Source organism: Mus caroli, chromosome 14, assembly GCF_900094665.2.
Source record: "Mus caroli chromosome 14, CAROLI_EIJ_v1.1, whole genome shotgun sequence".
Taxonomy (NCBI): Eukaryota; Metazoa; Chordata; class Mammalia; order Rodentia; family Muridae; genus Mus; species Mus caroli.
This window is the reverse complement of record NC_034583.1, coordinates 26640738-26654742: the sequence shown is the minus strand read 5'-3', so window position 1 is coordinate 26654742 and position 14005 is coordinate 26640738. Positions and strand designations below refer to the sequence as shown.

The 14005-nt window shown below is 43.0% G+C and overlaps 1 protein-coding gene across 1 annotated transcript in view; it reads right to left on the bottom strand.

Annotated features, from left to right (window-relative positions):
- Positions 1-1158: 1158 nt before the first annotated feature.
- Positions 1159-14005, bottom strand: part of Glud1 (glutamate dehydrogenase 1) — a 32974-nt gene continuing 20127 nt past the window's right edge. The window contains exons 6-13 of the mRNA XM_021182449.2: positions 12193-12372; positions 11066-11203; positions 10273-10410; positions 9955-10035; positions 7636-7759; positions 6519-6610; positions 3875-3937; positions 1159-2462 (exon numbers count right to left, since the gene is read on the bottom strand). Coding sequence (XP_021038108.1) covers positions 2343-2462; positions 3875-3937; positions 6519-6610; positions 7636-7759; positions 9955-10035; positions 10273-10410; positions 11066-11203; positions 12193-12372 — 936 coding nt within the window. The 3' untranslated portion in view covers positions 1159-2342. The remainder of the gene's footprint in view (positions 2463-3874; positions 3938-6518; positions 6611-7635; positions 7760-9954; positions 10036-10272; positions 10411-11065; positions 11204-12192; positions 12373-14005) is intronic.

Here is a 14005-nt window from a genome sequence, read left to right as displayed (position 1 = left end):
AAACATCCACAAAGAAGTAGTTAGGCGGGCTGGAGAGAGAAGAGCACTCGTTGCTCTTCCAGTGGTCATGAGTTCAATTCCCAGCAACCACATGGTGGCTCACAATCACCTGTAATGGGATCTGCTGTCTTCTTCTGGTGTGTCAGCGACAGTGCACTCATATACATAAGTAAGTAGTTAGGCAAGTTAGCTGTGGCATAGCTGAGGATGACTGAGCTCTTGATCCTTCTGCCCTACCTCCCTATGCTAAGATTAAGGTGTGTGTGGCACGGAGGACTGAACCTAAGCACTGTACCACCCCGTCAGGTAATCACTCTTTTCTGTACCGTTTTCCCCTTTCCCTAACAAGGTGTCACACAGGCTATGGTAGCTGTGTGGTTGAGGGTGACCCTGACTTCAAGGCCCCCACCACCCATGTGCTGGAATTAGGATGCTTCTGTTCTAAGTAATGGGCCTCACTCTAGCTTACCCCATCCCATCCTCAGTCTGCCCGCCATCCCTTCCTCGTCCCCTGTCCCTTGGTTCTAATCTGCTCTCACCTCCCCACACCACTCCAGCTTAGAAAATGCCATTCACCCTCTCCTTGTCCCACATGTTCCCACTTCTTTCATGCCATTTACACATGCATGTGCATATATATTATACAGAAATTACATATTATATATAATATAGAAATGTAAATCAGTGTGCAAGTGTTTTTAAATAAAAAATACAACTACTGTGTGATCCACTCTAGGGACACCCAAGGAAGTCTAAGTGGACACACCAGAGACACTTGCGAATCCATAGCCATCCATATAGAACTTCTAATCTGAAAAAACTTCCATGCTTTTATTTCTAAGATACCAGAAAAAGGCACACTGGAGCAAGAAGCAGGGGGATCAGGTGTTCAAGGGTAGCCTCAGCTAATAACTTTGAAGGCAGCCTGGGTTATGTAAGACCTTGTTTCAAACAAAAAGTGCCAGAAATCACAACAGTACATTAGCTTTACACACGACAGCCTCTTTCCCAAGAAGATAAAAAAAATTCCAGGAATAAAATTCGAGGAGCTCGTTAACAGAAAGCAGTGACATAGACAGCTATGAAAATTTCTGAGCCTCAATTACCGTTTTATATTTACTAACAGATTATCAGATATGAAAACACGGAAAAGAAACATACATTTTGGAAAAGGTAGACTTTTAATAACTGCTTTTATCACCAAGTTAATCATGCAGTTACAAAGTAGTTAGAAATTTCTGAAAGGGTACTGTTAAAAAAAAGCGTTCATCCTTATATAAATAATGTCTGGTACTTCTGTGGGACATTCCTGTTCAAAAGCCCTGGCCACTAACTCCCCAAACAAAAGTCAAGCCCAGGCAGGCAGTCTCTAGCCTGCTGCTGGTGAAGCGGTGAGCAGAATGCAAAGCCTTGGAAGGGGACACACAGGTTGAGCCTGGCCACACTGGCTGCGCTCGAAGCCTGCCAGACTCCAAACAGGGAGCCCAAATCTTTTTTTTCTGGGACACTATTTGAATTATGGTTCAATTACTCAACAGAATAGACCTTCAAATGGGAAGAACAAGTAGTTTTCGTGGTAAAGTGGTTACTGTACTCTCTGGACTGCATTACCAGTTCCCAAGAGTCCCTTGTCCCTTGCAGGTATGAGGAGAGCGCCCCATAGTGCTACTTTACTTCTGCTGGACAATGATGCAGGGCCAATAAGCTACAAGTGATACTGTTTTATATTATAAAAAACTAGCTTCTTCCATTTCTTCTATTTTAGGTGTTCACTGCTTGAGTAAAGGTTAGGCTTAAGTGGTTGAAGGCAATTTTATTACAGCAGCATGTACTGGTTTATTCTGAGAGAAAAAATACATGAGACATAGCTTTTATTTTTGTTTGCAACTTAGAAAACTGAGTTATTTTGTTGATGTAAAACAGCAATAACTCATTTGAGGACCATGCCACATTTGGAAATGCCACACACCTACTTCTTATATGTGTTGGAGTTCCCAGACATGTCAAGAAGTGACTGACTGCTCCTGACTCCTTCCCTGGCAACAGCACTGACCCTGCTGGGAGGGGCCCAGAGCAAGACAGCACAGGAGCAAGACTTTATCTAAAAGCAAAACACCTAACTGGCTTGGATACGCGTGATTCCTACTTTACACCGTCAGCTTGTACATGATCCTCTAACTTAATCTCTTTCTCTGAAGGGGCTGATTCCAACTGACTTGTTCAGAACAGTGTCCGTTAACTAATGAGTCACAAGAACAGGTTTCTATGGTTACATGTAAACTTGTGACAGGTCTGCAGAAATTATAGGTGAAGAGGAGGTAAAGAAGTCGGCTGTGAGCTGTCTATGTGAAGGTCACACCAGCTTCATTGTACACCTTGAAGACTTTCTCGATAGCATTGACATAGGCAGCTGTTCTCAGGTCCAATCCCAGGTTATACTTCATGGCTGTGCGCATAATTTGCTGGAACAAAGGGGAAAAGGCAGTGAGACCACCTGACTGAGTAGCAGGCTATTAACACAAGGTGCATCTGAGTCCTGGTCATCTGCCCCATGAGCAGGTAACAGGTAAAACACAGATGGCCAAAGACAAAAGACCACAACAGCAGCAATGTTTCTAGCAGGAAGGACTAAGTCTCTGGACTTAATGTAAGTTGCTACTGTCCAGGGAACAGCAAGAACTTACTCCTCAGAACTACGGATGTTGAGTGGTTTCTCTGCCGGTTAACTTTTCTGTTATCGATTATCTGTAATGAGCTCAGCTAAATAACCAGAAATAGGGAAGTGGGAACACTCTACAATTCCAATGATGACATCTCCGCAGCCTTATGACTATGCTGCAGGCTGATAAACTGTATACTTTAAAAGATGATTATAGTTCTTCATTTGGTGTACTGTGTGCTCTGTGCACGTACACTCCCATGTGCCAATATGCTTGTCCGTGAGAGAGTTGGTTCTCTCCTTCTACTATGTGAGTCCCAAGGACTGAACTTAGTCGACTTGGTGGCAAGTGTTTTTATCCACAGAGCCATCTTGCCAGCTCATTATAGCATTTTAATTATGTCAATTAAATAATATAAAAAACCCCAAAACTAGACCCCAAACGCCTCAGAAAAAAAAAAATCAAGCATAGTAGAACATGCTTATAATTCTAGCAGTAGGTAGGTAGAAGAGACAGAATAAAGAGTCTAATCGCAGTCTCAGATACTTAGGAAGTTCAAGGTCAGCCTTGGACACAGGAGATCCTGTTTTGAAATAAACCAAACAAGATCCACTAACAAGTGTCACCTTCTTCAGTAGGATCTGTGTATGCTGCTTCAACCTGGAGATCCAAGTGGACAGAATCTCATCAAGAAGAAACCAGCCTTGATCCTGACACATGGCAGAGGCAGAGAGATCTCTTTGTTTTCAAGACCAGCCTGGTTTACACTTAGAGTTCCAGAAAAGCCAAGGCTACATAGAGAGCGTCTGTCTCATATAAAGAAACAAAAAAACTGTATCCAAACTGTTACAGTTAAGGCTCCGATGTAAGAAAGTTCAAATGGTAAAAAATCAAAACCCCAAAATTCCTTATTTAAACCAGATTCTATAGTAATATCAGCTTTTGGGCTGTTAACTATTGATTAGCATTCTAGGTTGGCTAACTGCCTTCTTGGTAACAATAAACTGCCTCATTCAGCATGTTTCTTCCTAAAGCTTGGTAAATGCTTAAAATGTAGTCACCACCTGTGGCTAAAAAGGCACATGCTCTGCTGTGCACACACGGGACCAGTAACACAGTACTACAAAATGCAATCTGCCTGCTCCTATCAAGATAACACGGTTATCTGTGCTTCATGCTATTAACACAAAGGCAGCTACCATCTGTACACATACCCTGGCAGATCTCTCCATTGTGTAGGCCAAGCCAGAGTGCACAATGTCTTTCTCAGATGCACCCTGTGAGGAAAAAGAACATCAAGTTAACAAATACACATTTAAGTTATGCTTCGTGTCTTTGGAAGAATACCCAGGATCAGGCTGATATGCAGCTAATCAGAAAAGACATGTAATGTCTGTACTGTATCAATGTACACTAACGAGCTAGACAAAACACAGTCTTCAAAAGCAAGTTAGTTTTAATGATACTGACAACCACAAAACTGGTGAAGTAAGACCACATGAAAACAACCACAGAAAAGAAGCCAGAGGGCAGGCAGTAGTCAGATTAGCACGGTCCACTCCCGATGCTGTCCAAATTTGCTCACCACTCCTGCAGGTGAGCAGGGCCAGACAGAGAAAGGAGTTGGCTGAAGCTGTTGGCAGCTCTGGGAAGACCTTGCCTGTGGACTCACTAGCAGCTTCAAAGCTGGAGGGCCTTAAGATCTTTTTGTTGGGACAGTCTCAAGGTGTCTTCTGATGGGTGGGCACTGTGCAGCGTGTGGCAGTATCAGGCTGCCTATAGTTTGTCCAGGAAGTTGTCCAGCGCTGGGATGCCCTTTCAGGCCTTTGCACTTGAGGGTCTCAGCTACCACTTGGCTGGGGTGGCTGCTGTTGTCAAAAGGATCCCCAGGCAGGATCTGCCAGTAGTCAAACATACACTGGGGGAAGGCCTGGCCCTCGGTGTTGGATCGCAGATCAGCGGTGAAGCCAAAGGACTCATTGACAGGCAGGTATGCCTTGACCACAAACATGGGGGTACCAGCCACCTGGGACTCCTCAAACACATGGCCACCCTTCCTGTTCAGGACACCGTAGATGCCACCCACCACTTGCTCAGGACACTTGAGACTGTCCCACAGTGCTCCTCTAGAGACTGCTGGGGCCACCCTGACATCACTCAGCACTCACTTGCTACCAATTCTATTTATTTCAGAATTACAAGGCAGTGGGAATCTCTCTGCAGGCTGGACTGGCAGGCTGTGGGGTGGGTGGGACACGGCTCTTAACATTTTCAGAAGGAAACATGCAGATGTCCAAAAGTCTAAATAAATGCATTCAGAGGTTTATGGGGTCCATGGCCAATTGGAGCTCCCCCAGAGAGGGAGGTGGGGTAAGTGCCTCCAGGAAGGCAGGCAGCCTGCCTTAGACTTTGCAACCCAGCTGTGGGAATCATTGGAGTAATAAACTGCAGAGGTTGATCCATTAAAAAAAAAACGATCTTTTTGTTGTTACAGAGGCTATTCAATTGGTCTCTTGGCAGGGACTGCTAAAAAAAATAAGTCACCATTGCTCCTAATGTGCACAATACAGCTATATATCCTAAGGTGCCAGATGAAAACTTGAAGTAGGTTACCAAAAAAGTGTACTGCTCTGGCCCGGCACGTGGTGCATGCCGGTGAGTCCAGAACATGAGAAGTGGAGGGAAGAGGAACAGGACCTTGGCCACCTGTTGCAAATACCAGTTGTTTACACTGAATATCTTATAATTCATATTTCTACAACATTTGTGTACTCCTGGTTTTGTGTGTCAACTTGACTCAAGCTGGAGTTATCACAGAGAAAGGAGCTTCAGGTGAGGCAATGACTACATGAGATCCAGCTGTAAAGCATTTTCTCAATTACTGATCAAAAGGGGAGGGCCCATTGTGGGTGGTGCCATCCCTGGGCTGGTAGTCCTGGGTTCTATAAGAAAGCAAGCGGAGCAAGCCAGGGGAAGCAAGTCAGTAAGTAGCATCCTCCATGGCCTCTGCATCAGCTCCTGCTTCCTGCCATGCGTGAGTTACAGTCCTGCATCCTTTACTGATGAACAGCAATGTGGAAAGTGTAAGCTGAATAAACTCTCTCCTTCTCAACTTGCTTCTTGGTCATGATGTTTGTGCAGGAATAGAATCCCCGACTAAGACACTTGCATTATATTTGTTTTGATCCATAAAATTAGGGAGATAAAATAAACTTGCTAACGGCAGAATAGTGATGTTTCTCTTCCTCATTAATCAAACACTTGAGCAAAAATACTGTGTTCTGAGCATGTTTAGCCATTAGGGACACAGCAATGAAAAAATAAAGAGTGCTGTGTTTTTATAGAGTGTGCAGTGGATGTATGTGTGTGTCCATACATGCAACACATATATACAGACTTGGAACTAGGATGCTAAGCAGATGTGCAATTTTTGGACTTTTTTTTTTTTGAGACAGGGTCTCAGTAGCCCAGGCTGGCCTTAAATTCATATCAACCCTCTTATTTGTGCCTCCTGAGTTCTAGGATTACAGATTAAGTTTTCTTTGTAATGTATACACACTATTGATACACATTTCAAAGAACTGGTTATTTTTTGTAATCTCCTATTTTCACAGACTTCTGTCTCAGGGTTGCTTTTCAACCCTTCCTGATTATGCTAAGCCATGTGCTGTCTACAGAAAGCACCTGAGACAGAGTTACTTATCGCCACCCTTTTTAGAATGAAATGAATGGTGAGGCGTTGTCACATGACAGCATTATGGTTAACATCCTGATAATACTCCACTTAATCTACCTGGCTTGTCTGAAAGACAGGGCAGGGAGCTTGTGTAAAAGGCACTCTGGTGTTCCAACACTCACCGATATCCTGTCCTGGAACTCTGCTGTGGGGACCACGGGAATAGTTCCACCATGCTTTCCAAACTTTCTCTCTAAACTCTCTTGAACAGACACTGTGAAAAGCCAAAAAAATCAATGTAAGATACTGTTAATAGAACAGGGAAGAAATAAAGGGAGAACTTAAACGTTTCTCTAACCTATATATGTGTAACCCCAAAACCAGTGTATTAGACATCTGTACCTCTAATGTCATACAAGGGTTAATCATTAAATACCCAGCAAGGAGAACCTTGCCAAATTCCTATAGAAATGTGAATTTAGGTCACTGCCCTGTTTCCATAACACCCGTCACTAGGGTTTTCTTCCTCTGGCTTTGTTAAAAAGAAATGTTGAAGGAAGAGAAAGAACAGAGAGGAACATTCTCAGAGGGGCAGAGTACTGGGACACAGTTGGAGGTCTTGGCTTTATCTCAGCTGGATGACAAATTCTAACAGCTGAGTTTAATGTGGTCAAATAAAAAGTATTACCAGAGGACTCAAAAAAGGGTTTCTACACATGGTAGGTCTTCTGTAATTAGTGCAGAAAGAACTGGTCTCATTAGCATTTTCATAAATGTTAGCTACGACTTCTCTGAGAGCAACTAAAGACAGATCAGAAAGATCAGTGGTGCAGTTAATGTCTGAGAAGACTTCTTATAGTACTACTAATTGATAGATTATATGTGGTGAAAAGAACATTTTAAAAGTTTGACTATATAGCCGGGCGTGGTGGCGCATGCCTTTAATCCCAGCACTTGGGAGGCAGAGGCAGGCGGATTTCTGAGTTCGAGGCCAGCCTGGTCTACAAAGTGAGTTCCAGGACAGCCAGGGCTACACAGAGAAACCCTGTCTCGAAAAACCAAAAAAAAAAAAAAAAAAAAAGTTTGACTATAAACATTTGAGACCTAATAATATGTGGACCATTTATTTAAAAAATGTGTACTTTTGCTCTATGGCCCAGGAGGCACAACTGTTTTCTGTTCTTAGGCAAAGTCTCTAGGATTACCAGGAATAGATTTCCTAAGTGTGTTATGTTTTCCCAGTTCTTTCTTTGGCCCAAAGGACAATGTTTGGAGATAGACAAGATTTTACAAACTCACTGAGCAAGTGGTAGTTAGAGTCCCTTTCATATTTGAAGGTCAATCGGCCGTAGCTGACATGATTTAGATTCTTCAGCCACTCAAAGTAAGACACTGTTACTCCTCCAGCATTTAAGTAGAGATCCTATACAAAAAATGTGACACAGAAAAAAAATATATATAAAAGGATGACTTTAATAAAAACTGATCAGAACTCAGTGAACTCACACATCCACAGGTATGTGCATGAGACTATGTGCACACATGGAGGTCAGGGACAACTTCTGAGATTCAGGTTTCTCCTTCCACCATGTGGATCTCAGGGGCAGAATGCTGGACAAACTTAGTACCTTCAGCTTCTTAGCCATCTTGTCAGGTTTAGGAACTCAATTTTGATAAATACCAAGGTAGACTAAACAAGTGTGCTATGCCAACCTGACACAAGCTAAAGTCACCTGAGAGGAGGGGCCTCAGTTAAGAAAGCGCGTTCATAAAATGCAACTGTAGGCAAGCCTGCAGAGAGAGCAGTGGTTCTCACCCTTCCTAATGCTGCAACCCTTTAATACAGTTGCTCATGTTGTGATGACTCTCAACCCAAAATAACCATTTTTGTTGCTACTTTATAATTGTAATTTTGCTACTGTTATGATTTTTAGTGTAAATACATTTGGAGATAGATATTTGTCAAAGGGGTACCCACAGGTTGGAAAACACTACTATAGGGCCTTTTCTTAATTAGTGACTGATGGGGGAAGGGGCCAGTCCATTGTAAGTGGTGCCAACCCTGGGCTGGTGGTCCTGGGTTAGATAAAAAAGCTGGCTGTGTAAGCCGTGGGAGCCAGTAAACAGCATTCTTCCTTGGGCTCTGCATCAGCTTCTGCCTCCAGGTTCCTGCCCCTTCTTTTGAGGATGAACAGTGCTGTGAATGTTGCTTTGATCGCTGTGTTTCACCATAGCAACAGTAATCTTAGCTAAGATCAAACAGCACAAATGTATCTTAGAGATCACTGGATGATGCTGGTGATAGAGCTACCTTATTCTTACCGTGATCTCAGACTGAACTATCTGTTCACCAACCAGTGCACGCATGACGCCTCACCAGAAGATAGTCTGCCACTACCCAAAGGCAGCTTATTTCAGTTACGTGAGATTTTTCTTTCCTTTTCAGATGCTAACTGCAGAGAGAGCTCTTCAGGGTCTACATTCAGTCCTGATAACCCCTCGGCTTCACCCCAAACTCTGAACACGGTTACTTGCAGTAGCAAATCAAGAAAGAAAAAAGAAATGCTTCTGTGTGGGTATGTGAGTACGGGTGCCATAGAGGCCAGAAGAGGTGCTAGATTCCCTGAAGCTGGAGGTATAGGCAGGCTGTGATCTACCCAACGTTGGAGCTCTGAACTTGCACTATAGGTTTTAACTGCTGTGCCATCCCATCTCTCTAACCCTAAGTTTTCCTTTTTTCTTTTTCTTCCCCCAGTAAAATAGGAAGAGACATTCAAAATGCATAAAGTTAGCAAGGGTAACAAAACTTAAGAATATAAGTCTCCACAGGGGCTGGAGAGATGTCTTTGTGGTTAAGAGACCTGACTGCTCTTCCAGAGGTCTTGAGTTCAATTCCCAGCAACCACATGGTGGTTCACAACCATCTGTAATAGGATCTGATGCCCTCTTCTGGTGTGTCTGAAGACAGCTACAGTGTACTTATATAAATAAAATAAAATAAAAATAAAAATTCTTAAAAAAAATATAATGTAGAATTGTATTTTTAGCACAGTATACATTTAACATAACTAGACTTTCAGAGGGTTACATATACTCACGTTACTGATGGAAGCCAGAGAAGGTGTTCAGGACTACAAGAAAAGTGGCTGGCATATTATACTAACCATGCTTCCAGTTCTTTCTCTCTTTTTCTTGAGGTGCTGGGGATTGAACCTTGGACTTCATGTATGCTTAGGCAAGAGCCCTACCACCGAGACCTGGCCTCGGTCCTGTTGCCATTATATTTTTAAAAAGTAACTGAAAACTAGGAAGTTGCCACAACTGTTGCGTGGTGGTGGCACATGCCTTTAATTGCAATACTGGAGAGGCAGAAGTAAGTCGATTTTTTAGGTTCAGGCGAGCCTGTTTTACACAGAGTCTAACCCTGGGACCCTAACCTGAGATCCAGGACAGCCAGGGCTATACAAAGAAACCCTGTCTTGGAAGACAAAATAAAACAATACAAAAAAAGAATTTACTATAACTTGTCACACCAGTGGCTCATTTTCCTGCCGGTTTCTAGCAAAATAAATTATGAATCCCAGAACATATAAAACCTGAAGAACATAGGTGACTTACTGGAATAACCATGATGTTTCTTTCCAGGAAAATCTTATCAGCCTCTGGAGTGGTTGGCCCATTGGCACCTTCAGCAATTATCTGCGAGAGAATTTGGAACATGCACAGATGCTAGGGAAATACTCATAGGAAAGAGATGTATGTATGGGTAAAGAGCTAAAAGAAAGAACATCATTTTAGTTAAAATTAAATCACCGTACCAAGTGTATAAAATCGCCCTTTGTCTATTTCTCTAATTTTCTTGGCCATGTTTTGAAACTGGAGCTGGTGGTAGAGATCACTGGTAAGACACTCGATGCCCTCCCACACGGTTTTTACCTTGGCTTTGACTCTGGGTGCATTGGATTTGGTCAACTGCTTCTCGCTGGCTGCAGGAATCAGAATGTCACAGTCAGCCTCCAAGATGCTTCCTTCATAGACCTTGGCTTTGGGGAAGCCCAGAATTGATCCATGTTGCTGTAATTGATTGGGAATCAGAATTAATGGCTGACAACAGAGTTTAAATGTCAGCTTTAGTGTCTACTATACAAAGTCCGTTTTGTAAGAGCTCTTTGAAAACCAGGTATGGTGACTCATGTCCCTGTGTTAGGGATGCTGAAGCACGGAGAGTGCCGTGAATCTGAAACCAGGCTGGGCTGCCAGGGAATACAAGGCCAACAAAGCGTACACAGTAAGAGCATGTCTCAAAAACACCCTACCAATGCTTGTAAGGCAGAGGCTAACTAACTGACCCAAGCTTGAATTAAAACAAAACAAAACACCCAACCCCACCACTCAAAGATAAAACCAAAAGGGAGAAGAAATAAGACATAAGGTTTCTGCCACCAAGTCCGATGATCTGAGTTCAACCACCCAGGGCTGCACAGTAGGAGAAACAACTCCTGCAAGTTGCCCTCCGACCTTCATATGTACATGGTGGCACTACATAAATACAAGCAAATAATTTTTTTTTAAAGGGTGAGATGGCTCAGTGTTTGCCATCAAGCAATGGCCTGAATTTAAACTCTGGGACCCATATGGTAGGAGAGAACAGACTCTGCAGGTCTGACCTGCAGCTGGGTCTAACCCCCACCTGAATGCCACAGCACATGACTGTATCAGAATAACATACCAACTTGAAATCTTCCAGTTCTTTTGGGTCAATACCATCCGGATTCCATATACTGCCATCGGACTCCCCAACACCAACACATTTAGCACCAAAACGATGTAAATATCTCATAGAGTGCAGGCCCACGTTACCAAATCCCTGAGAAGAACAATTATGCATGATACCGACTTAGTGCAGATAGTATGAGTCATTTTGACCAACATAAATCCATATTCTACTAGTTTAGAAGCAAGTCTAAAAGAAGCAATGCTCTGGGACAGTAGATGGCTTAGATGGTAAAAGTACTTGCCACCAAGTGTCTTCTGATGATCTCAGTTTTATCCTAAGGACCCATACAGTGAAAGGGGAGAAGCAACTATCATCACTTGTCCTCTGGCCTCTGTGTGCTGTGACACACAGACACACTACATTTTTTTTTTTTAAAGCAGCAATATATTAGGCAGCTTTTTCAATAACAAATTTCTATGATCAAAAATATGAAGCCCAACTTTCTGTTACTTCTGAAACTGAGTCCTGGAGTAGTTTAGGACAACCATATCCACCTAGCCCAGTGGTCTTATGACTGTGTATAAAGGTATAGTGCTATTTTAAGGTAATAGCAAACCCAAATCTCGAAGTGAAATACATGCTAACAAGAGACAGACTTAGACCAATGTGAGAGTATTTCTGCATGCTTACTACTGCTTTATAGTTGAAGCCTTTTCCCCCTCTGAAGGCAATTTTATGCTTAAATGAGGACCAAAAGAAGTTGGTGACAGCCATGTTATTATCTAATATTAAGACACATTAAATTGGTCTAATTCTATGAATCATATCAAAGTTAAGGGGGAAAAAAAGCTTCAGTTTGAAAACAACCATTCTAAAAATGTAACGAATTCTCAAAGAGTCCAATGTTAGTGCTGAAAAAAATCTTTAAAACTGTAATGCATATCAGTTATTGTGAAAACAAAACCTGGGGCTGGTGAGATGGACAAGCAGATAAAAGCACTGTGTCAAGCCGAGGACCTGAACTGAATCCTTGGGATTACATGGTGGAAGGCCTGACCTGTTCTGACCTCCCCACCCTGCAGCATGTGTCTTCTCACATAAATAAATGTACACAGCAGACGGAATCAAAGCTTTTTTACCTGAACAACAAATGTCTTATCGCCAAAGCCTGGTGTCATTCCTAAAATGCTCATGTAAGAAGCCTCATTGATGAAGTTTTCAATTCCATGGAAGACACCCCGGCCAGTAGCGGAGATGCGCCCGTGGATGCCTCCTTGACTGATGGGTTTCCCAGTAACACAGGCATGTGCATTGATATCCTGTAAGAGAGGGCTAGAGATGTAGCTCACAAGTACAGTGCTTGTTTTCCTGAGTAAGGCTTGAGGTTCAACCCTGGTGCCATGTTAAAAAAAAAAAAATCCTGTGAGAGTAAAGAATCGCCATGTAAAGGAAGAACTGAGATCTCTTCTGGGACAGGTCACTGACCTTGAGCTTCTGAGTGCTGGACTACAGGCACATGCCACCACAGCCAACCCTAAGCTCTGTTTCTATGATCAAGCCAATACAACAGCACATCCTTGTTAACTAAGCACATTTTCATTAAGAGTGTGTGCATGTTGGTGTGTGGCACTGCCTGTAACCCAGCGTTTGCTGAGGCAGAAGTTCAAGTTCAAGGATGCTCTGGTTATATAGTAAGACTATTTCAAAACACAAAATCCACAAGACTGTACAAATCTCTGAGTGTGTGTGAGTTATGTCTAAAGTTCACATTCACCAACAACAGGGAGGTTCCCTTCCCAGCTATCAGACTCCTGTCCTCAGGACTCTGACAAGGTAGGCTGTTTTGCACATTGAGAGAAACGTTTAGGAATTCAGTGTTAAGCATAACTAACAATACCATAAGCACAGATGTAATTCAGCTAGAAGCCATTACTCCTTTACTGAAAACCTAAGCCATATGAAGTTAGGGTACACATTCCACTCGTAAGCACCTCAAGATTATCAATACAAAAAACAAAACCCACAAAGTGTAGAACCAAGAGAGGAGAGGTAATTTTCTTGGATGGAAAGATACTATATTGTATTCTGCAAAACTCATTTTGAACTTTAACACATCATTAAAAAAAAAGGCTGGGGTTGGTAGCACACACCTATAATCTTCACACTTGGGTTAAAAGGCAGAAGCAGAAGAATCTTCAGATTCAAGGCCAGCCTGCTCTACAGAGTGAGCTCCAGGACAGCCAGGGCTACACAGTAAAATCTTGCCTCACTCAAAGAAAGAAAGAAAGAACCTCGGGCTGGAGAGATGGCTCAGCATTAAGAGCATCAACTGCTTTTCCAGAGGTCCCGAGTTCAATTCCCAGCAACCACATGGTGGCTCACAACCATCTGTAATGAGATCTGACACCCTCTTCTCGTGTATCTGAAGAGAGCAACAGTGCATTACTCACATACATGGAATAAATAAATCTTTTTTATTTTTTCTTTCTTCGAGACAGGGTTTCTCTATATATATAGCCCTGGCTGTCCTGGAACTCACTCTGTAGACCAGCTATCCTTGAAGTCAGAAATCCTCCTGCCTCTGCCTCCCAAGTGCTGGGATTAAAGGCATGCGCCACTACTGCCCGCAGAAATAAATAGATCTGCAAAGTGGATGGAGGGGTGATTTCAATCTTACCGCCTGCCTTTTTATCATCTTTCAATTAAGGCTATGCACGTCTTTTTGCTTACAAAGAGGCATGGTTAGAAAACCAGGGTCCCTGGCACCCAGGCAAAGGGCTCACTTGGACAAGCCCTGGCTGTGTAAGCATGAGTGCCCCTGGGCTTGCTGGCCGGCCAGTGTAGCCACAGCACTGAGCTCCAGCTTCAGCAAGCTCCTGCCTTAGAAGTAAGGAGGACAGCAGCTGCAGAGGACAGTGGTGACCTTGGGTCACACACACACATACACACACA